At 42.8% G+C, this 25,042-nt stretch overlaps 1 protein-coding gene across 15 annotated transcripts in view; it reads right to left on the bottom strand.

Annotated features, from left to right (window-relative positions):
* ARHGEF3 (Rho guanine nucleotide exchange factor 3) overlaps positions 1–25,042 on the bottom strand; it is a 312,981-nt gene that overhangs the window by 128,043 nt on the left and 159,896 nt on the right. For all 15 annotated transcript variants that reach the window (XM_086367396.1, XM_086367397.1, XM_086367403.1 and 12 more), the window contains one exon: positions 18,072–18,134. In XM_086367396.1, coding sequence (XP_086223522.1) covers positions 18,072–18,134 — 63 coding nt within the window. The remainder of the gene's footprint in view (positions 1–18,071; positions 18,135–25,042) is intronic.

Here is a 25,042-nt window from a genome sequence, read left to right as displayed (position 1 = left end):
GCACAAGTAAGGAATGGCCACAGATGATTTATAAAGCGGTGGAGTCCAATTCCATTATCCAGAGTTGGAACAGAACCAACTCGAGCTCCTCAAATACTATGAAATAAAAACACCCAGATTATCCAGGTGAAAACAAAGCAAAGGAAACCATCTTCCTAACAGGGAAAGTGAAGAATGCTGAGACCAGAAGAAGGCAATGGCGGAAGCAGGGGCTTCACAGTTTTCCTCTCTTGAGGGATTTGCACAAGGGGGCCATGGGGCACCCCCCACTTTGTAAAGGGTGCCGGTGTTTGTAGCGCAGTGAGGCTGGGGGCGGTGTGGACAGGCCTAGACCTGCTGGGCCCTCAGAGGGGGGCTGCTGGAGCCTTGCAGGGAGCAAGGTGTGGAGACCACCGCTGCCCAGCCCTGTGCTCAGCCCAGAAGCTTCTGCCAGACGGCTCTCTCTCTCTTCCCTCAAAGCCAGAGAATGTGCCTCACTCAGACACTTCCTCCTCTCTCCTTTCTAAGGGTCACTGGAACCTCCTAACCTGGTTTTTGTGGGTTGTGTCTGTTTATGTTTTTTGCACTTTCTCATCCAAATGGCTCCAGTATAAGCAGCAACAGCTTTACTTCCACTGGTCTATATCTATAATATTTCTCAAGTGGCCCCTGAAACCCACACATGGCATCAGGTGTGCTGAAAAGGCGGCTTCCTCTAGCCATGCTAATGCAAATGAAGAAACACAGATGCTCATTCATAGCTTGAAATGGGAAAGTACAAGTCCCTGACCTTCTCACCCATCCACCGTTCGGGGATTTATAAGGGATAGCACAGAGACGAAGATGTGGGGAGGGGACTGGGAGCCACAAACAGCTCTCCTTTAAGTGTGAGAGATGCAACAAGAACCCCGAAAATGACCAAGAACCACTGAGAACCTCTATATGCCACAAATCCCACCCCCCTCTCCTGTGCTCACTTTGAACTTATATCTGCCAAACAGCTACTGCTGGGCCAACTGCAAAACACTTTTACAGAGGTTGGGGAAAAACTCCCTCCCCAAATCCCTGCTCTTGTTCCAGGGGCTGAACAAAAAGCTTTTCTTAGGATTATTTTGCTGGGCGACATGGCACAAAGAAAGCAGTCCACCACTTGCAGTCTGAAGGTTGACAGTGCTGCTCTTGTTTGAATGTGTGGCTCCTCTATGAGGCCAAGGCTTGGCTGTCCCTGCTCTACACCCTCCAGGGATCTCCGTGGCAATGTGCATCATTCATTTAAAGACTCATGCAGGACAAGGCTGCTGTGGGCAGCTGACCAAGGCTGACCAGCAAATTACATCTCCTGCCTTTCCTTTGGCCCTGCCGTTATTATTATTATTATTATTATTATTTTAGGTCAGTGAAAATGTTATCACCACTCCTCCACTGGAAAATGTTTGTGGTTGCAGCTAAGGACCTGTTACAACTGCTGACAAAGGATTCAAAAATCCTAGGCACAGGAGAAATAAACGAACCCCCTTAGCAAAAACTCCTCTAGCTTTTTCCACTTCATTTAGGCTGTGTACACTGGGCTGCTTCATCAGAACCTCTGCTTTCACTCCTACTCACATGAAGGTTTTTGTTTTGTTTTTCTGGGAATCACAGCTGGTGTGTTTTAAAAAGCCATCTGCTATGGACTGAATGTGTGTGTCCCCTCAAACTCATATTTTGAAGTCCTAAACCCCAACATGATGATGTCTGGGGGTGAAGCTATGGGAAGGTATAGGTTTAGATGAGGTCCTGGGGGTGGGAGGTCCCACAAGCAGATTAGTGTCCTCATAAGAAAAGGAAGGGAGACCAGAGCTCTCTCTTTCCACCCTGTGATGACACAGAGGAGAGAAAGCAGTCCTCTGTGAGCCAGGAAAAGGACCCTCACTAAGTAACAGATCTGCTGGAAACCTGATCTTGGATTTCTCAGCTTCCCAAACTGTAAGAAATAAATATCTGACCCAGAACCACCTTGGGGAGCCATGTGAGAAAGAAAGGAATGTTTTTGTTTAAGCTACTATGGTATTTTGTTATACTAGCCTGAGTTAAGATTAATTAAAGAGCTGTCCTAATTAAAGAAGAGTCTAGTGTTTGCCATGGTAAGAAATAGGAAACTATGCATTAGTGCCTCTAACTGCTTATGTATTCTTCCATCATACAAGGAGTTGGAGAGAAAGGACTTGAAGCCACATGATTGTATGAGTGAACCTAGATATCAGTCTCTTATTATTAACTGATATCTAATGTATTTACATTCTATTCAACTACCTGAAAAACCCATGGTACTCAAAACATCATGGATCCCGGGCATTCTGGCACTGTAAATTACGTACTCTTACCTCTTACTATTTTATTGATGAGAAAACAGGACGAGAGAGGTGAAGCAACAAGTACAAGGCCTGATCACTACACAATGACAGAAGTCAAAATAAAATCTAAGTCCCCTAATCCACGCTGAGAAGTGCCCATTCAAGACAAGGCAGTAAAGATGCAAAGCTCTCCACATGTCCCTCAAACCCATCTGCTCCACAACCAGCTAAGTCGTGGATGACGACATCATCATCAGGAAAGTGACGCAGCCTCCTACTGGTCGTCTGCATCTAACCTTGGCCTCCTCTGAGCCATTCTCCATTCAGCGGCCTGCGGAGTCTTCTCAAAATGCAACTCATGCCCTTGCTTACCCTCTCCCCTACCCATTAGTGATTCTCTACAGTTCTTAGGATAACAGCCTCATTCGCGAGCAAGTTCTTTGAGATTCTCCATGGTCTGGCTCCTGTTGACTGCTCTAGTCTTACTACCTACCACCCACTAGCCACACATGCCTTTAACGCAGCATGCCCCATACGGCTACGGACCTCTGCACATGCTATTACCGTGCTGCACCTCTTCTACTCTCCCCGTTAACCTAGTTAACACCCCCCTTCTTTCCGATCTCACTTCCCCAAAGAAGCTTTTGTTGACCTTTCATGACTAGATCCAGGTCCTTGGTCAAATGCTCTCATAGCTACATGTTTCCTGTGCTTTTATTTCCACTTGTTATTATTCTTGTTACTGTGATTTTTAATTAATATCTACCTCATCACTGGGGTATAAGTCACCTTGCCCTGCTTGTTCCCCATTTTATCCTCTCATCGCCACCACAGTGTGAGTGTCAGAGATGTGCAATCAACATGACTATGAATAAAAGAATAAGTGAGGAAAAGATTTTAAAAATTTGTGTAAGGTCCTCAAGAACTTGGAGTCTAGAAATGGCTTCTGAGTCACCTGTACATCAGGAAGCTAGTCAATGATCAATGCCACTTATGGAAGACCTTTCTAGGAGACAGGGAAGTGATTCAGGAGCCTTTTCTGGGAAGCCTGCTTGCGTCTGTAGGACCACATCACATAAAATATAATAACATTTCAAAATCTGCTCAGTAAAATGTCCCTCTTCTGCCAACAACCTAAGACCTTCAGTCAAACATAAACTCCCAAACTAAACAAAACCTCTGGGGTCCCAAATGGCAATTTTGCCCCTTACTGTGGTTTCCCGAGACCCCATAAATCAAGGCTTTCATTATATACCACATAGAGATAACCCTCCCTTCATGCCATCCCTGTTTTCAGACACATTCTTCATGCCTGTCGCCAACAGCCGGCTCATTTCTCATTTCAGACACTCCTCCACTTCCCTGCGGGGACAGCGAGCACATGACGGGCCTATTGCTGCAATCAGACAACAATGTAAATTAAACTTCAGCCTTAACTGCTGGTTGTATCCCAGAGAGGGACCATCATGAGGGACAGAGCAAAACTTAAAGCAGCAGCAAGGCGGAGAACATGATGTGGTAAAGCCTGGGCTGGACATAAGGAAGTGTTCTGCTATGGAAAAGAGAGCAGGGCAAACACGGCGAGGTGTCAACAGTGATGAAGAAAAGGCACTTCAGAAACATAATTATGAGCAAACCCTGTTCTCTTGTGAAGGCGAAACAACATGAAATAACCGCAGTAAAGGAAGATATGGAGAAGGAAATGGCAACCCACTCCAGTGTTCTTGCCTGGAGAATCCCAGGGATGGCAGAGCCTGGTGGGCTGCCGTCTCTGGGGTCGCACAGAGTCAGACACAACTGAAGCGACTTAGCAGCAGCAGCAGCAGCAGCAGTGACTATATACGGAGAAGGCAATGGCACCCTACTCCAGTACTCTTGCCTGTAAAATTCCATGGATAGAGGAGCCTGATGGGCTGCAATCCATGGGGTCACTAAGAGTCAGACATGACTTCACTTTCACTTTTCACTTTCATGCATTGGAGAAGGAAATGGCAACCCACTCCAGTGTTCTTGCCTGGAGAATCCTGGGGATGGGGGAGCCTGGTGGGTTGCACAGAGTCGGGCATGACTGAAGCGACGCAGCAAAGGAAGATAATGTCCAATATTTTAAAGCCCAGGATTTTTCAGCTAGACATAATATTCAAATGTGTGAAAAACCAAACCATGGTAAAGAAGGTGTTTTCTCTCTTCTATCTCCTCTGTGAAATTTAGCCAGTTCCCATGGCTGATGAGGCACCACTGAACTTGGAAATCTTCCTCAAAGCGCAGTCACCTCTGTTAGCCACAGATAAATTATCGGCCTTTTGGGTTATTTGCAAATTTTTTTTTAAAAAGCCACCTTTCAAGTTATTAGCATGAATGAGCTGAACAGATCATCAGGTTCATTTCTGGGTCCATTCAGCACCTCTTATTTAGTTTTACACTGTCTTTGAAGTTTATAGTCAATAAAAGGCACTTTAAACCACAACTGTATTCACCTTTTCCAAGTAAGATAAGCTAAACACACAAAGCTAGAGGGGGTAGGTCAGTACAGCAGGTGGCCCGCATCACTTTGCCAGGTGAGGCGCCTCCACTAACCCTGGAGGGAGAGTGGGACAGAATTCCACCCAAGTCCAGTTGGGTTAACCTGGCCCATTCCCAGGTCCAACAAAGCCGGGTCTCTCCAAAGTGGCTCCCTTATTTTCTTCACAGTATTGAGAATGCTCAGTGGTAGAAAGATCTGCCCACCAACGCACGAGACACAAGAGATGGTGGGTTCGATCCCTGGGGTCAGGAAGATCCCCTGGAGGAGGAAATGGCAACCCACTACAGCATTTTTGCCTCGGAAATCCCACAGAGAGAGGAGCCTGGCAGGCTGCAGTCCAAGAAAGAATCGGACACAACTGAGCAACTGAGCAGGAGCGTGAGTATACAGAGAATGCTCAGGAAGGCAAGACAAGCTCACGTTTCTATGTCATCGCCGAACACAGTCCAGGCTGAGCTGCAGTTAATGTCCAGTAGCCCACTGTTCTAACTGGCCCAGAATACACTTCTTTCCATTAACTGGGATCATCCAGAGATGAGTGCACCTGACAAAGTCCTCGCATGTATCTCTCCTCCTCTCCCCACGTGGTGGGCACCAGGAACAGGGCCTTGCACTCAATGAATACCAGTTAGATGGAAAGGAGCTGAGACTTCGAAAGGGAATGCTTTACACTGTAACAGAAAATTTCCGTTCCTACCATTATCCTGAGAGATTCCTGCAGCACAAAGTGAGTGAAATATGAAAGCGTTGGCATCAACGATTCCACATCTGTAGAAATCACATGTACATTCCACACTTATATCCTCTTATCTCCAGACTGACTTATATCATTAGCTCATAAAAGCCTGGCATTACGTTCACTTATCTTGCTTTGTACACCACATGGTCTCTTCAGGTAGGCCTTGGTTTTACCTCTTGTTTTATGGATTTTCTTCCAAAAGGAGGGAATGCAAATATGTTTGTAGACGAAGACAGATATTCTTACAATGTCAACAAGATAAATCCAGCTCATGTTTACAGTAACCTTCCAAAGACAGCACATGAATGAGTGGCCACTTCCGTGTTCATGTTGAACTGAAGCAGCCACTCATTCATTTATCCAACAAGTATCAAGTAGATGTGCTCTGTGCCAGATATCACCCCCTATGTTAGAAATATGTCAGAAAACAAAATGAAAGCTGTATTGTAGTATGGACAGATACTAATAAATAAATTAAAAAAAAACATGTGGCAGGTGATGATAAATACCATAAAGGAAAAAATACAAAGTCATGTAGGAAGAGCAGGGAGTGCTAGGGTGGGGTGGGGGTGGGGAATGAAATGCTGCTCTACGGGGGTAGGGGGTAGGGTGGGGGGTCACAAAAGCCAGTCTAAGAACATTTCAGCAGATACCTGAAGGAAAATGGGAAGTAAGCCATAGGGGTGCCTGAAAGAGCTTTCCAAATGGAGAGAAACTGCAGTTGCAGAGGCCCTGGAGTGTGAGTGTAGAAGAAGAAAAAGGCCAGAGTGGTGGGAGCACAGGGAAAAGAGTGTGTGGAGGCGACGAGGTCCCGGAGTAGCAACACGACCTCGTGGGCAGGGCCTCGGGACATGGCGATGATGCTGAGCGAGGAGGGGGACGTGAGAGAAACAGCGTGTTATTTAGCCTTAAGACAACCCGTCCAGCTGCTGTGCTGAGAATGAACAACAGAGGGTCAAGGGCAGAAGCAGGGAAGCCCCTGGAATCATGCAGACTTCATGGAGATAATGGGAGCTGGATGAAGGTGGACCAGCTTGAGGAGGTGACAATGGTGTGGCTGTGGCTCTATTGAGAGGCAGAGCTGACAGAGGTGTTACCACCAGTCACCTGCTGATGACGACAGCTGGGCTCAGAACAAAGCTTTGCAGAATGAAATCAACAGTTGAGGCATTTAGTTAAATATTCCTACTGATATTATTATTTACTCATTTAAATACATATTACATCTCAAAAATACATTAAAAATATAAATACATTTAAAAACAAACTTGTTTCCCCTAAAAAGGCATAGAATTTCCTAGCCCTCTTGTTTTAAGCAACCCCTAAGAATCTTTATTTTCCCCTTCCTGGTGTCATTTATTCTCTATGAGAATTACCAAGTTTCCACTGGGAAAAAATCCACTCAACAAAATCTTGATAGAGAGCTGGGTACATACCAGCACTCTTTGCAGCAAAGCCAGAAATAGACGGTATCTCTGCCTGTGTCTTGTCCCATGGCTCCTGGATATTCTGCATTCTCAACAGCAACTGAGTGCTTGCTTGTGTCAGGCACCGTGCCCCAGCCCTACCTGCGCTATCTCACTGAATTCTTACAGCAACCCTAGTCACCTGCATTTTCCAGCCAAGGAAACCGTAACACAGAGAAGTTGAATACACTGTGCAAAGTCACACAGCTAGGAAGTGGTGAACCAGAACTCTTAGTTTCTACCTCCTCCTGAGTTTAAGGTATAATCCAGAACACAAATCCTCAAAATTAGATTCTTGTTCTTCCTTGATCACTTTGGGCTGGACATGCAACGTGTCTCAGCTTTCATTGCCACATCTACAAAATGAAATATACTCAACTAGATAATCTCTAAGGTTCCTTCCAGGGCTCTTGCTTTGAAACCCAATGCTGGCTCACTCTGTGGAGAGCACAGATGCAAAGCTCACCTGCAAGACTATAACTTCTCAGGGTCAGGTTTTACCTAAAATAAAGTGAAGTACTTCCACAGTTGAACCTCTGGGCTAATCAGCAAGAAATAAGTCAATTTCAGGGATACTCTCTAGGACAAAAAGGTTAGCAAGCAGAATACATAGCAAAATTTCTTTCTTTCAAAACAAACCCTGATAATTGGATTTATTTCCTTATAGAAAGGAGAAAACCAGTCCTGGGTAAAAAGCTAAAATGTGCTTTCTCTGCGATTGGTTAACTTGTAACAAAACGGTATGCAATTCCCACTTGTCTGCAGATGAATGGATCTTTAAGTTTCTCTTCTTCAGTGTCCTTGTGCCGACATACCGTACAGTCCAATAAATACCAGTCAATTGAATTAGTGCATGAATCACTTCCATGAGTGCACTAAACAATAAACAAGTGAACTCATTAATTCTATAGAAATAAATATCTCCTTGGATAGAATTCATACAGACCTGGCTAGCAAAAGCATCACTTTGGCAAATAAAGGCGAAGAAGATACTTTAGATTTATTGACTTTTGTGTTCACTAGAAGATTTCAGTTTTAGAGGCTGATGTTTTGAGGTGTGTGGGAGTAAAAGAAATCTCATTTATGTAACTACGAGAAAAAAAAAAAAAGGTTAGTCTGCTAAAGAAAGAAACAAAATAAACACTTTCAATTCCCTGCAGGATTTCTAAGGAGTTAAACCAAAACTTTGCATTTGGACCACTGAAGATAATAAACCTGTGATTCAAACACTTCACCCTCAGCTCTCCACAAAATGAGCCAGGCATAGCAGTGTTAAGTTAGAGAGCTGGGTGGAGGAAGACATGCAAATCCTGAGTATTCTCGTGGATCCTTTTTACATTTGTAAAAAGAATCTCATGGATTCTTTCTACATTTTTCAAAAGTTCCTCCAAAATACAAGTACTAATCCAATAATGTAAAAAGTTTATATACAATAAATGTTTAGGGAACAAAGTCAACCCACCACCTTTTCTTCACAGAGAAGGGGCAGCAGACACAAATAAGAAGAGAAAGAAGAAAGAGAAACAGCTTCTGTTACTGAAACTAGGACTACATAACCAGATCAAAGATGAGGCTTGATGCAATTACATAAGTCATTTAGAGGAAAAACTCAATTAGCTGGGAATAGAAGCCCGGATGGTACTTTCTAACCAAGATTACTTATGTAATTTTCAGGTGGACAGACCCAGACTATGTTTCAGAAAAAAATAAACTATAAGAAAGGTATTTGTAAACAATTATTTTCTAGTGACTTTTTACTGCAAATAATCTGTCAAAATGGAATTAATGATAAACTACAAAAATTTAAAAGCAGTTGAGATGTAATCTTGGTCAATATAACAAGACTTTTCCTTTGAATTTACAACTGTAGTTTTGTATTTTTAACCATGGATGACAGAAAAGGAATACACTTCTGGAGATACACAAGTTTAATAGTTGCACAGCCTTTATTTAAATGAAGCCCTCATGATGGAGACAAAAGAACCTTTCCTCTCTATTAATTCTCATGGCCTGTTCAGTTCTGCATTTGGAAACAATTTGGTTTTTACCTGTGTGCACAAAAATTTGAATTATAAAAATGGCAACTTATATTATTCATATTAACTTTAAAGTAACCAGTGCACACAGGTACTTTTTTGCATCTACCTTACTACTTGCTCTGGAATATGAGGATGGTCATTGTAACTGGGAAATACTGGAAACAACAAAAATGCCCCTCAATGGAGAATGCTGTTAAAATAAATTATGACCCATTTGTCTCGTGCAAAAATAAGCAGCAGTTAAAACAATGAGACATACCCTTCACTAAGCGAATGGATAAATAAACTATGGTACATCCATACAACAGAATATTATTTCTGTGATTAAAGAAAGAAAAAAAAGAGCTCTCAAGCCATGAAAAGACTTGGAGGACCCTTAATGGCTATTAATGAGTTAAAGAAGCCAGTCTGAAAAGAACTGTATGACATTCTGGAAAAGGTAAAACTATGGAGACAGTAAAAAGTTGGGTGGTTGCCAGGGGCTGAGATGAGAGAGAGATGAATAGGCAGAGCACAGAGCATCTTCAGGGCTATTCTGAAGATACCATAATGGATACGTCACTACAAGTGTGTCAAAACCCAGAGAAAGTACACCGAGTGAACCCTGATGTAAACTGTGGACTGTGCTAATACTGATGTGCCAACCTAGGGTCATCTGCTGTCACACTGTACCGCTCCGGTGGGGGATGTTGACACCGGGGGGACACTGCACATGTGTAGGGGCACAGGACATACACTTTCTGCTTCATTTTGCTGTGAACCTAAAACTGCTCTAAAAAACAGACAATTTAAAAGAAGAAAAGCAAATTGCAAAGTAAAACAAAAAAATGACAACACATCTTTACAAAGCCACCGCAAACTCACTTTTGTAGCTCTATCTATCTATATACCTAAATATCTGGGAGGAGACTAAATTAATAACCAGATTATACCTAAGAAGGTAAGTGGGACCATGGATGGTTAATGGGTTGTTAGTTCCACCTCTCTTGTTTGATTTTTTTTTTAATTGTGGGAATATATAAGCAGTGTTACATGTGTAATTAAAAATAAAATTATTTAAAAATATTTACTTTACAACTTATAATAAAATATTCAAAAATAAATTACAGATATAATGACATTTTAAATACTTCAGTATTCATCTTTTAAAAACAAGGACATTTTTCTACCCTAAAACTGTTTTTCAATAGCAGAAAAAGCATAAAAGGTCTTATACTAAAGTACTGGGGTGAGTTAAGTCATTTATTTAAAAAAGCTAAGCTGGTCTCAAAGAAAAACCTAAATAAACACCAAGAGTTGAGAACTGAACTGATTTAATGCTTATAGCAAAGTCTTTCTAAAAACAACATTATCATCATTATCCCCATCCTTTAATTTTATGTAATGTTTTATTTTCCCTCCTTTAAAACACTAACAACCTCATATACCAGCAGGTCAAAATCAATTATATTTATTATATTAAAAAAAATTTTAGTCATTTGAAGTACTAAAGTAATACAGTACAAAGCTTATCATAACAGACTGAGTGTCTTAAACAGGGATTCTTAATCTAAAATCCTCAGAAGCCCAAGGATTGCACGGATTCAGAGCATCTGTGAGCTTGGATGGAAAAAAAACCCCACTGAAGATCAATTTTACTAACAAGTGAAATTTAGCACTTCCTTTATGAATGGAGACCACAATTCACAGAAGCACTAGCAGACCCATGACGTGGTCACCATAAAAATCACTGTGTTTTCAAATCACAGTGTGGCTGGTGAGGGTATTTCAAAATATCATTTACTCTTATCATTTCATGGAAGGTGTATGAGATGTTGGATTTGTTGCCAGATCTTGTTACTTAATGCACTAATTAAGCACATATGTAACTCTTACCACAATTTTGTTTTTAAATATTTTGATAACTATATTTCAGTAAAAGTGGGTTTTGTTCTAATCATATATTGTATTTTAAGCACATCTAAACAGTCTTGGTGGTGGGGGGAGGTTCATAGGTTTCACAAGACGCAAAAGGTTAAGAACCCCTGGAACTCAACCACCCCTTCCTGTAAACCCATTCTCCCAACGTAACCACTACCCACAATGTAGCGTATGTTCCTCCCTGAGTGTTCCTTCAAGTGGACACATATATACATAACCATCTAGAGGCGTAACTTACAGAGTTATGTGCTCTGTAATCACGCATTACACTTCTATTTTGCAATACATTTACAAGTCTCTATATAATTTAGTCACTCATGCTGTTTCCAGCTTAAGGCTATTATTTTAAAACACTGTAATAAAACTCCTTGTATACATCTCTTTATATTCTGTTTTTTTTTAATTTCATAATCAGTTCTATGTATGGAACATTTGTGACAATGACATCTTCAAATTGAACCACAGAATCAATATTGTATTATGAAATCAACAGCAACAATAGCTAGTGTATTTTGTGCTTACCAAGGGCCAGGTACTATATGCTCTACATGAATTAACTTATTTTAATCCTTATAACTCTAAGGCAAGACACTGCTATGATTTCAGGTTACAGGTGGAGAAACTGAATGTGATTAATCTCTAAACTTCCAAAGTCTGTAATTCTGATGACAAATTCAAACAACTAGGTATACTCAGAATACAGGATCCCTCAATAATCCAGGGCCCCATGGGGGTCACTGAAGGGGGACAAAAGATGATGACTGACACTTTGTCCCATGATCAGCTTCTGAGAGCATGTCCTGAAGCTCCCAGGAATTCCTTTGTCACTGTGCTTTTCAAGAGGTGGATCAAAGAGAAAAGACCATAGTGAATACACTGTGAAATGACAACCACTGACAGCCTAATCGATTAGGCCAAAGGCAAGATAAAGAAGGTAAGTACACCTGCCAATGCAGGAGACCCAGGTTCAACCCCTGGGTGGGGAAGATCCCCTGGAGGAGGAGATGCCTAGGAATTACCATGTATCCCAGAATTCTTGCCTGGGAAATCCTATGCACAGAGGAGCCTGGCGGGCTGTAGTCCATGGGGTCACAAAAAGAGTTGGACACGACTTAGCAACTAAACAACAGTAACAGCAGCAAGACAAAATGTGCCTATGTCAACAATGAGTAGATCTGCCATCAGAGATTTGGGTTGAGACTCAACACAGGATCTCCACTACTGTAGGCCCAGATAATTTCACAGGCAGCAAGACCAGATCGTAATTCCAAAACAGAAAAAAAAAAAAAAATCCATCAGGTTAAATATAAATATGCGCTATTGACAACCCAGTCTCAGGGGCAGGCCTGGTCTCCTCGGTGATAAGAGCATTATTAAAATCTCCCACATAATTCATCAAGGCCTCATGCTGGTCAGGGCAAGGCTAATCTCCCCAGTTAGCAAGTTCCAGAACAGACCAAGAGAAACAAAACCACAGAAATGGTATCTTTTATAATTATCTGGACTCTGCTGAGCAGAGATAAAATAATCCTGCTGCTGTTTCGTGTCTGGTTTAACACGTCCTAGCAAAGAAACGTCATTTAGCTTCACTGAGATAGGAAAGCTTTTCCCCCTTCTCATGTGTCAACTCTTGTGCGCTGAGCATCCATGTAACAGGGTCAGTAATTGGAAAGCACAGGTTATAGTACTCTGAAGGGGCATGGTCATAAACCTCAAAGCTGGGTTGCCAAAAACACCAGCTCAACGTCCTGTCCATCATCCATCACCAGAAGCCCTGGAGTCAAATGCTTTCTCCTTCCTGTGCTAGAGGCAGCATGGAGAAGCTGTGGGAGCCAGCTCTTCCGGCCTTGAATCTACAAGAATGTGGGGTTTTGAGCAAATTTCTTATTTCTCCAAGCTTCAGTTTTCTCATCTACAAAAAGGGTATGATAACATCCATGATCAGAGGACTGCTGTGAGGGTTAAATGGGTCTCATCCCAACCCCAGTTATAGTTCAGCCACCTGCTCCTGTGGGGAAGCCCCGCCACATGGAAAGGATGCCCCACCACCAACTCCACCACTACCAGTCCCTCCCTGCCAGGTTAGAGATCCTGGGCTCTGAAAGGGCAACAGGAGGGGCTCCTGCCAAAGAGTGGGGTTAGCAAATGTCCCACATAAAGCCACACTTAGCAAGGGACCAGCGATATAGCTGAAAGAGAATGTGGGAAAGAAAACTGAGAACAATCTCCCATTCCAAGTTTCCACATGAGAGAGGCTCAAATGCTCTGAACTGAATTTCTACCTCTCACTGCCAGAAGGAGTATAAACCTGTGAACAGGTTTAAAACATATTCATTCCCTTTTAGCCAGGAAATTTATATTTTATCCTACTGATACAAGAATCACACAAAGATATTCTTGGATGCCCATCAGTGGTATTTGTAATAGTAAAAAACTGCAACTTATCTAACTATCCAAGGAAAGACTGGCTAAATAAACTTGGTGCATCCATTTGACAAAGTATGGTTATTTAAAATAATGTTATTGAAGAATGTTTCAGGTTGTGGTGACATGATTTCAATATAGTAAATGGAAAATACAGGAATAAATTAATATGTGTTATGATCACCATTAAAACTGCATGCTTACATAAACTTTAAAAGTCAGTTGATAACATATGTGCTATTTAGGGCTACATGTACATAGCAAGTTTATAGAAAGGGAAGGCAACAATAAACATTAAACACAGCAAAGCAAGGGATTTTTTTAAGGGCCTGTGGCGTCGTTAAGGGCACATGTCTTTAGTTGCATTTGGTAGCTACCTGGAATTTTACATTATCCTTTATACCACTTTGCCTGAAATATTTCATAATTGAAAAGTTTTAAGTGAGTGTGTATATAACTCTAGAAAGTTAATACATTAAAATGTAGCCACTACTTTGAGGTAAGAGTATAGTGAATTCTAGTGCTCACATTTTCCAAATCTGCAACAAAGAACATATACTCCTTTTTATCTTTTACACTGTTTCTTCATTGGAAACTGTTCTTAGGCCTATCCCAACATTTGTATATTTTTTGATAAAGGATGTTTGATGCTAAGCAGTGCCCTGCATCAGGGTCACACCTGGCTCTTCGGCCAAGTGCCTTGCTTGAGGGACCATGAAACCCAGCTCTTTACTCCGGAGTCTCTCGCCCCCTCGAATTCAAACGAGAAAAGTGCTGTGGGGGAAGCGATGTCCCTGAAACCATCCCACTCATATCCTCTGACGTGAGAGAAGATTTGTAGGCGGCTTCTGGGAGCATTCTCCACTCTGCAAATTGTTCTCAAAAGTGTTAAAAAATATAGTCTGCTTTTTCCCCCCCCTCTGGAATAGTTTGTGTTTTATCCTGCCAGGAAGCCGGGGGCTCAGCCAGTGGACTGCGTAAAGTGGTGGGAAAAAAATAGAGACCAATTATACTGTCCAATAGTGTGGACTCTCCAGTCACAATTCATTTTTCACCAAGTGCTGGAAGTGGAGGGTGGGAGAATAATTCTGCGGAGATACGTCACCATGCCTTAGGACCCTTCCAGTTTCCTTTTTAAGAGGAATTCCTCACTTGGGGTGTTGGCTGGGCTCTGTGAGACCCATAAAATCATATGTCAATCTTGTAAAATTGTCTGGAGCCCAGTGCTATCATCAGATTCTCAAGAGTCCATGACACACCCGGCCCTCAAACAACAGGATCCCTGTTCTGTAAGGGACACTCTTTCCTTAGCTTACCCACTCCTGTTTGGTCTCTAAGTTCAAGTTCAATAGGAGGTTGCAGAGGAGTTCAGAAGGAAAACCCTTTCGCAGGCACGTACCAGAATTGTCATCTGAGGCTTTAAAATAAAGCAAGATATCAACGAGAATATTTGGTGTTATCCACACTCAGACACCAATATGTGCTTTTAATCAAAAGGGGAAAGTTTTTGTGTTAATACTTCCCAACTTTAGGCCACAGATATATTTCTAGAACGGGGGTACATGTGTTGAATTCCACATACACACTGGGAAGATCCACTCTTTTCATTGTTGTTAAAATTCACTAACCAATAAGTATTTATGAAGAGCTCATTGTACAGCATTGGGCTAGGACTCAATGGAAACTTGACCCCCAAAGATCCCTGTCCCCAGTTAAGCAACTTCATGTTCAAGCATACATCTGGTGACCGTCTTTCCACTTATGAAGTGGAATCAAAATTGAGAGTTACTAATATTACTTTCCCAAGCCCTCACATCTTCCGGTGTGAGTCATCCACTGGAACCCACCTTTTTTTCAGATACTTTCCACTACACATAGAAATAGGCTCAAAACAACTCTTCATTAATGCTGCTGTGACTCTACTGAACATCACCATTTAAAAAGCACCTTTGGGGAGACTACAAAGCCATTTATTTATTAATTTATGGGACTCAGATATTTACTCAGACATTGCAGCCTTTATGGCTACAATTTTCTCATGAGTGGCTCTATCCACTAGTTCATTCAACTCGTCTCTACCAAATACCTGTTAGGTGCAAGGCACTGAAAATCAGTAGTACTTCCTCTATGGCCACATGTGTATCTGCCACATACCCCATCATCTCTGTACAGCCTGGACTGTCAGTAAACTTGCAAAACACCAGTTTTCATGTCCTCCAACAGCTTCTAGGATTCTTTTAAGCTTTATAATGATTATAATATCACATGATAATATTTGGAGGAAACTGTCCAGGTTCTGGAATCTGTTTGCCAAGAAACAGGAAAAAATAACAGAGAAATCAGAAAGGAGTTTGGCCACAGGTGAATCCCTAAGCATAAAGGTAGACTCTTCCATGAAAGTCTCTTTACTGTGACAAAACATGATACGATATGGTTAAGAGATACAGCAAGGGAGGGAGATGTATCTTTTGTGGCTGTGTAAAGACCTGCTGCTGCTGCTAAGTCACTTCAGTCATGTTCAACTCTGTGAGACCCCCACAGATGGCAGCCCACCAGGCTCCCCTGTCCCTGGGATTCTCCAGGCAAGAACACTGGAGTGGGTTGCCATTTCCTCCACCAATGCATGAAAGTGAAAAGTCAAAGTGAAGTCGCTCAGTCGTGTCAGACTCTTAGCGACCCCATGGACTGCAGCCTTCCAGGCTCCTCCGTCCATGGGATTTTTCAGGCAAGAGTACTGGAGTGGGGTGCCATCGCCTTCTATGTGCATAAGGAGAAAAGACATCAAATAATTCATTATATGAGCTTAGATGACTCTGATCAGAAGGTAAGCTCATGGATGCCGATCAACATGAAAACCAAATCAGAACTCATGATTGCAAATAATCCTTTCATATAAAAGAGTTTAGTAGTTCTTTGAATAAAGCTTCTAGAGACGTGTTTTTCTGAAAAATAAACATAGTTCAGGAAAAAACATAGGATGAGGAATGATCTTAGAAATGATCTAGGTTAAAGTCTTATTAAATCACTACACTTCCCTGGGCTTCTACTTTTTCATTTTCAAATTGAGGGGACTGGATATATGACGGCTAAGGGCTCTATATATTCTGAACACCAATCATTCTAATAATTGCCACAAAATTAAAAACATTTGCTAACACCAAAAAACTCGTTGTCAATAAATAAAGTTTCAAAGACTTCACTTGTCAACAATAAAAGGTTCAATGAGTAAGAAGAAGCTGGCCACACAGCTTCTTCCAGTAAGCAAGAATAACATCGTCTTTTTTGTCCTATTACCATAGCAACAGAATAAACTGGTCCAACCCACCAATATGATGGGCTAAAGACTGGAACAAACACCATGTGGTAAATAAAGATGTGCGAATACATTTACCTAGCTAGCGCAGGCTCCCTCCACCACAGCTATGTTCATCATAGAAAACTCTGCCGCAATTAAAAATAACTAAGAGAGCATTGCTTATATGGGTAAACAAATGTTATCCAGTGAGAACCCAGTAATCTGTGTTCAACAGAGCTTCACATTTTTACAATGGTTTAAAGACTGTATCTCAAAATTGTTTTTAAACAGATGAGGCCCATAGAGAGGAACTGACTTGCCCAACATTACATCATTAGTTACAGACAGAGCCAGCACCATGATCCAGTTCTTAATTCTTAGCATAGAAGCTTCATCTCACAACAGTGGGTTTTGCAGTGTCTGTGGAGGAGGAGGACCAGGCCCTAATGTTAGATGGATCCACCATGCATGCATGAAGATTAAAGTTCCAGGGAGTGTGAACGATGAACAGACATGGGGAGCACAGCGGAGGCCAGAACCCTGACCCCCCGGCCCTAGACAATGAGAGCACCAGCTGCCCGGGGAGCCTCCCCAACTGTGTCACTGGGGAGACAAGGAGGCCACACAAAGAAAACTACTGAAATTCAGCACCCAAAGATGTGGGCCTGAAAAAATCCAAGAAAGCTTTTGACTTCTGTCATCACTAGCACAGTTACTAGGTCACTCAAACATCTTTTGCAAACTTCCGCTTTTAAAGGAAAATATAGTGAGGTTAACATTTGGTGAGTTGTCTACTATGTACCAGGCTATGCAGTTGGTACTCTCACTTTGATTGTTTTGTGTGATCCTCACAACAATTCTGTTAAGTCTTTTCCTCATGAGAAAACAGGAGAAGATAGGTGTCATACAAATCTAAGTATAGAATCTTCATTCAAACTAAGCTGCTGAAACCAAAGCCATTCCCTCAGCCATGCTGCCAGACACTTCTTCTGGCCTTTGAGCCATGCAGTGGCTTGAGTCAGGACAATCTGCCAACTTCCTCTGAAGGGGACACACCTTTAGTACTCAGTCTCTAATGCGGCACAGCGGCCTTTATCTAGATTCTATCCAGACGCACTGATTTCATCGTTCATTTTATGAGACAAGCAATAAACAAGTGGCTTGGAAGTTTAAGCTGGCCACACAGCTTCTTCCAGTAAAATGAAAAAAAAAATTTTTAACATTTCCCCGCAAGATCCCAACCTCTGTAACTGAATCCTGGGAGCCCACCTAAAGCCCATAGCATGTTAACAAATACATTCAGAGATGAGAGGTGTTCCCATGGCAGGGGATGTAGGAAGGACTGTACTTACACTTATATCGAGACTACAAAGGCTAACCGCATCTTCATCCGGGGTGCTCTGCTTCCGTTTCCGCTGTGAAACAAATAATAAAACAAAGTTCAAATGTAAACAAGGATTATGACTTTGATTAAGGAAAGAAAAAAATGCAATCAAATAGCACATGTAATCCTTATCATTTCTACCATGTTACGCAAAACCTTAGACCGAGTTCTAAGAAAGCCTAAGAAATTACAGGAAACGATTAAGCTCTGGGATAACTTGTTTCCATTATTGTTCTTAGTCAAGCTGCTACAGTTTGTTTCTCTTTATAGTTTCTTTTCTTCTAAATGTTTCTGTATAACAAGACTTAGAAATTTAGACACAGAGTTCAGATTTTTATTAACATGGAAGAAGACATGAGACTGGAAATAATCTAATTCACTTAAAGATATTCCATTTTTAGCGCTGCTTTGTACTTGTGTAAGTTAAATTTGTTCTAAACTTCATCCAGGGTGCTGATGTCATCACAGAACCAGAAAGTTGGAAAGAACCTTAGACATCTCCAACCTTCCCATTTTAGAGCCATAAACACTAAGACTCAGAAGAGTCACTATTGGAACTGAAGAAAACTATATTTGAAATGAACTTATGACCATGGAAGTCTATGGGGTTGGAAAAATGTATTATCCTCTGTATAAAAAGAAAAGAAATTCCATTCGCAAACACAATCAAGCTCTTCAGAGACACATTTACTTCTCTTCTGCATCTCTAGCCTAACCAATCAAGTAAGTATTTCTCGAGTCTCTAATGTGTGACTTGCTAAGTCCCCTACTTGGCAGAAAGCTGCCGACTGACCGGAATCCCTGGTATGAGGTTACAGTGGAGTGGTATGAGAGACAGTTGGAGCCTTCAGCCCTCAGAGAAGTTTATCACCTCCTGCCCTTTCTCCTCTATTAGATGATGAGTGTGAACACAGGCAGATGCTGGAAAGCACCCAGTCCTTATCTGTCCTTGGCTATCTCACTATAACTCTTCTATTATTTCTTTAGCTCAACAAAGATTTGTTGAGCACCTATTATGCACGACTTAGTAACTCAGACGGTAAAGCGTCTGCCTGCAATGCAGGAAATCAGGGTTCAATTCCTGGGTCAGGAAGATCCCCTGGAGAAGGAAATGGCAATTCACTCCAGCACTCTTGCCTGGAAAATCCCATGGACGGAGGAGCCTGATAGGCTACAGTCCATGGGGTTGCAAAGAGTCGGACACAACTGAGCGACTTCACTTTCACTTTCACTTTATTATGCACCAGGTCCTGTGTTTGCTCCCAGGAATGCCGAGATTGGCAACTTCCCTAGTTAAGGAGCTCACATTAACTCACGTAATTATCATATTCCTGTAAGAGACACAGACTCTGGTGTGATTATAAGGCAGTAAGATCCAATTATCCTAGGGAAAGTCACTTCACTTGCCTGAGTCACCCTTTCTCAACTCTAAGGTGGAGGTGGTAACATAAGCTTTTATTCTCCAGCAGGGAGAAATAAATACAGTGATGTGTGTTAGCACACAGCAGAGTGCCTGGTGCACAGTAAGTGCTCAGCCTGTGGGCTGGAGGGCTCTGGAGCACAGTGAGGCAGTAATCAGCTTGGCCTTGGTGGGAGCTGGGGGTGTTTTCTCAGAGGAGGAGGCATTTGAACAGGTCTGATGAATGAATTAAGAGTTTGCCTGACACAGATGGGGAGGAGACTGGGGCCTCTTTTCCGTCACCAGCTACCTAGATGTTTCAAATCCTAAAGGTTAACATGGTTCCATACAGAGTATGGAGTGCTAGATCCCATACATCATTCCACTTGAGCAGGGGAAGAATTTAGAGATCCAATGCTAGGAGCCAGGATCCTCAATCAGCCATTCTGAGATAATATCCAAGAATCTTCCCTAACAAGTTCACCATGTGATTGGTGATTGTTAGGGAGCCAAATACTCCACTCATGGGCTTTGGGGGAGTCCCAAGAGGATGCTGAAAGCTGCTTGTCATTTGGGGGGGGGGGGCGCTGCTTCATGTTTGTGTAGGGACATGACCCATACTGATTCATCATTCAGTTACAATTAAAAGCGGCACTGTGGTGTCATTGAGTATTTATATGGTGACTTTTGGAGGTGAGTATGGCAAGGTATTACCATTCTACAGGTAAATAAATTGAAGTTAGGAGAGATAAACAAATGGCTCCCAAGTTACACGGCTATGGTATAATACCCTGAATCCAAGATTCTAATTCCTAGGGCAAAACCCTTCACACACACACACACACACCCCATTTAAAGCACACTTGGCAAACAGGTTATGACTCATTTGCCATTCGGAATGCCTGGCAGTGTCTCCCTTGAGTGCTGTATTGAGAAGGATTTCACAGCACAGCAAGTGAGGGAAGGCTGCAATCAATCAGTAACGTGTGCTGGGGTAAAAGAGTAGGGAAATCTGCGCTGGTGCCCTGCCACCCAGGACAACCTATGCCATTTCCTGAGCCTGGCTTCTCTTGCCTTGGGAGGCTACAGAATTAGACCTTCAATCTTGGGAAATCCCATGAGAGGGCGGAGGTTCTGGGGTGTTATCTGTAAAGTGGTCATTAACCACCAGGTCAGGCTGTCCTGAGGATTACAGAAGATATGTATACAGGACCTGGAATGACGGCTGGCACATGGTAACGGCACAATAAATGCTGGCTCCCGGGTTTACCCAAACTGTAAGCTACAGAGATGTGTGCCGCGACCTGGTGTTGTTAGATTACAGAGTTTTATGATGCTGCAGGTTCATTTTGAGGGCTCAATGATTTTGTCAACATGACACATTTACAGTGGCCTGTTACCCCCAAAATCCCACCCTAGTGAAGGACAGAGGACACTAACAGAGGCTCTTTCTCTCATGGGCATGCAGCCCTCTCCAGACCAACTCAATATACCACCGAGGGTTGGAACACAGCCTCCTAAGCATCACTAACCTCAGATGCTTCTATGTACCAAGAGCCAAATGCAGAAGACAAAAGTCCTCTAGTGGCCTTTAAAGTAAGCCACAGCCGGTTAACCTGGGATAGAAAGATCTCCTTAAGAAACCCACCCATTTTACAAAGTAAAATCTGCATGGATTATCAAAGTGGGTGTTCTTTTCAATTTCCATTGCACAGGGTGTTAACTGACCACAGTCAGCAACACAGAAGGAGTCTGCAGTTTAAACTTTGGGCCCAGTGCAAACACGTCACAGGGTCACTAGGTCATGTGCTCATTTGCTATGTTCACCGAGCACTTCCGATGTGCGAGGCCCTGCTCTGGGTGCTAGGATCCAGCAGCGAACGAGCCAGGAATGCTCCCTTCCCACTAACTGGGAATAAAAAGAAAACAACATATTTTAGACTGTGATCTCTGCCGTGAATGACTCAGACAAGCTGCAGAGACAGAGACCAGCAGGAGAGACTCACTTCAGAGAGATACTTTAATTTTCTGTTTTCGGGTTGACTTTCTCATGAGACGCAAGCACACAGAGGCAGGATTTGGTCTGTCATGATCACATTCTTAGAACAGGCTACAGTACCTGGTACCTAGCCAACTCCCCCAGAAGAGTGTTTCTTCATTTCTTGTTGTTGTTGATACTTCTGACCCCGCTGCCTTTGAGAAGCTTGTCTTCTTCACTATTATCCAACTTCGGGGAAGGAGGGCACGGTGGAGGGGAACAAACGGGTACCCATTCCACCAGCCCAGCACCACCCTTCCGTGCGCGTCAGAAGTCATGGAGACATGACCCGGGGCAGCTCCGAGGGAGGAAGAACTCTGTGTCTCAAACACCTGCATTTACATACTTGGTCTCATGGGTTCTCAGCCTGTTTGAAGAGCCAGAGACCCACCCTGTTATTCTCGTCCCAGTCACTGAGGCGAATGCACAGTCCACTTCCCTTTCAACTATGAAAAACAGTGCACCGTGGGTGAGCCCAGGGACTGTGCTGGAGTCTGGGCTCTCTGATTTGAGTGCATAACTTAAAACCCCAGCGTCCTGTGCTGAGCAGCAGGTCAATGAATAATCTCTGAATGAGTGACTAAAAAAAGAATAAATAAAGGAGGCCCGTGTTCTTGGGGCGACACCCTTCCCTTCCGCTAACCACCTGGCTGCCAAAATTAAATCAAAACCTCAAAAGCAAAGATCACTGAAGGCTAAAATTCTTCAACCTCAAATTTCCTTGGGGACTCAAAACATGCAAGTTCATGCTGTAATTTTTGCTTTTCAAATAAGAGACTCTTTTTCTTAACCAGCAGGGGCATTTATTTTCCTTAAATTATACAGATAAGTTTAAAAAAAATGACAACTTTTAACAATTACAATTTTAACAATAAGTTAAAAAAAAAATTCAGACGTTGGTCCAAGTGGAACACTGGTGATTTTCACTCCTAATGTGAGAAGAAGTGTCAGGTCTGTTCAAGGGTGAGGCACACCCATGACTAGGCAGCAAGCATGCACTTCCCTGAGTAACACCATGCACACCCAGGCTCTGTGCTTCAGGAGCAACGAGTCCAGGATTGATAACAGCCCAACTGAAATGAAACAGCTGGCTGAATCCAACCATAAGCGACCTGATTTGGCATCTGAACCCTTTTTCTGAACACCTATCTGAGTCAGGGAGGAAAAGCAGTTACGGAAGGGAATGTACGGGAACAAAGGGCTAGAGTATACGGTCTGATTCCTTAACCCTGCAGGCTACATATTTCATGGAGATGCTTTCTAGAGGTGCTCGGGTGCTGGAAAAACCTCATGCTTCTTGGCTCAAAAACCGACCAGGAGGCTCTCTGTTAATCTGCAACAGGGCAAAGTCATCTGTACATGTGGATCTGAGTTCTAATGGAGATACAGGTCTCTCTGGACAGATGGGGAGGACTCTGAGACTCATTCCTGGTGACACCATCCACTTTCACAGCACATCACTGTTCTCCAGGCCTCTCTGTGACCACCTCCTCTTAGGCTTGGCTACCTTCTGACAGCACAAGGCAGACACATAAATCTCATCAGTAAATGGTCTGGGAACAAGTGTTTTTCTGTGGTTCCGGGTAAGGCTCTCTGCCAAGAGCAGTGACCCTACCTGTCCTCAGCTGATGGATTTGCAGAAGAGCTGGTCCCAGGTCTAAGCCTGTCTGATTCTTATTAGGCTCAGCTTACAGTCTCTCTAGACCCAAATCTTGGGATCCTTTGAGGTTTTGAGTCTTGGAAGCAGAGGAGAAACACTCTCAGATATACAGTGGGGGTGGAGAGAAGTGGGTGCAGGAACTGGGTGTCTGCTATGAGCCACTCACTGTGCTCACCATTTAAAGAACTATTCCTTTCCAGCTTCTCCTCAGCCTGGCCTCAGTGAGCATGCTGGTGTTCATTTTACAGAGAATACTGAAGCGTGGGAAGGCTTCAGGGATTTGTTCAAGGTCACAAAACTAGCAAATGCTGGAGAGGGGAGTTTTCTCTATACCAGCTGCTGCTGCTGCTGCTGCTGCTAAGTCACTTTAGTTGTGTCTGACTCTGTGCGACCCCATAGACGGCAGCCCACCAGGCTCCCCCATCCCTGGGATTCTCCAGGCAAGAACACTGGAGTGGGTTGCCATTTCCTTCTCCAATGCATGAAAGTGAAAAGTGAAAGTGAAGTCGCTCAGTCGTGTCCGACTCTTCGAGACCCCATGAACTGCAGCCTACCAGGCTCCTCCGTCCATGGGATTTTCCAGGCACGAGTACTGGAGTTGGGTGCCATTGCTGGTTCCCAAACCACTGATCCTCTCGCCATCCAGTGCTACTTCTCTTTTTATATTGTTTAAAAACAAAGTGTGATTTATTTAAATTAATATAAAAAATGTGAAGGGAAGTGTGAAAGTCTTAGTCGCTCAGTCATGTCCAACTCTGCGACCCCAGGACCATAGCCTGGCAGGCTCCTCTGTCCATGGGATTTCTCAGGCAAGAATACTGGAATGGGTTGCCATTCCCTTCTCCACGGGATCTTTCCAATCCAGGGATTGAATCCGGGTCTCCTGCATTGCAGGCAGATTGTTTACCACCTGAGCCATCAGAGAAGCACATAAAGTAAATTTACATTTAAAACAATATGTGCCTTAGAACAATATAAAAAGGCTCATAAGACATTTACCTACATACCTCAAGGAAACAAAGAGAATAAATGAGACAGATTGAGTTCAGGATCCATCACTTCTCCTTGCTCTGATCTTATCACAGCAACTGATGTGTATCACAGATACTGATGCTCTCTATCACTTCAGTCACACGACAAATATTTATAGAGGATGAACTATGGGCCAGGCAGGTTCCAGGTGTGTGAGATATGGAAGTGTCTATGATATATTTCCATAAACGTTGATTTCTTCATCATGGGCTTATTTGAAGGATTAAAGCAGAAAAAATATTTACAACAGGGCCAGGCATATGGCGAGAGATTAAAAAATGGTAATTATTATTGCTTCTGTGGTTACTATCATAATCACTATTACTACTATTGTCACTGCTGATTTGTTGTTACTGGATGTTGAGAGGCAGGCAAAGAAGATGTGGGTATTAGAGATGGTGGAGGAGGCAATCCTACCTGGGATGCAGCCTGACCCTCCTCTAAGTACCCACATCACATAGGGCTATAAACGGATGCTCTCTGGATACCTTCAGTCACGTTTGCAGTGTGTGGTTCCCACTTCTGTCACAGAGGCAGGGCAAGTGCAAGGCCTGACTTAATTTTAAATGACCGAGATTTAATTGATTAGTGTTGGAACAGCCCTGTGATTTAATCACAGGGCTTTTCTATTTAATAACCAAGTGACCAGAGCAGCAGAAATGCACTGGTGGAGGCAGTACAGCTCCTGACTTGACAGCGAATGTGCCCTGATTAGTCATTTGTAATTATTAAATTCAAACCAGATCTCAAACCTTCCTGATTTATCTCTTTGCTGGCAAACAGCTTTGGTGGTTTCAGAGGCTTTGATGA

Source organism: Bos grunniens, chromosome 22 (genome assembly GCF_055505025.1).
Source record: "Bos grunniens cultivar Pamir isolate PY7600 chromosome 22, Bosgru_T2T1.0, whole genome shotgun sequence".
Classification (NCBI taxonomy): domain Eukaryota; kingdom Metazoa; phylum Chordata; class Mammalia; order Artiodactyla; family Bovidae; genus Bos; species Bos grunniens.
The sequence above is the reverse complement of the archived record's forward strand: the minus strand, read 5'-3'. Positions and strand labels throughout refer to the sequence as shown.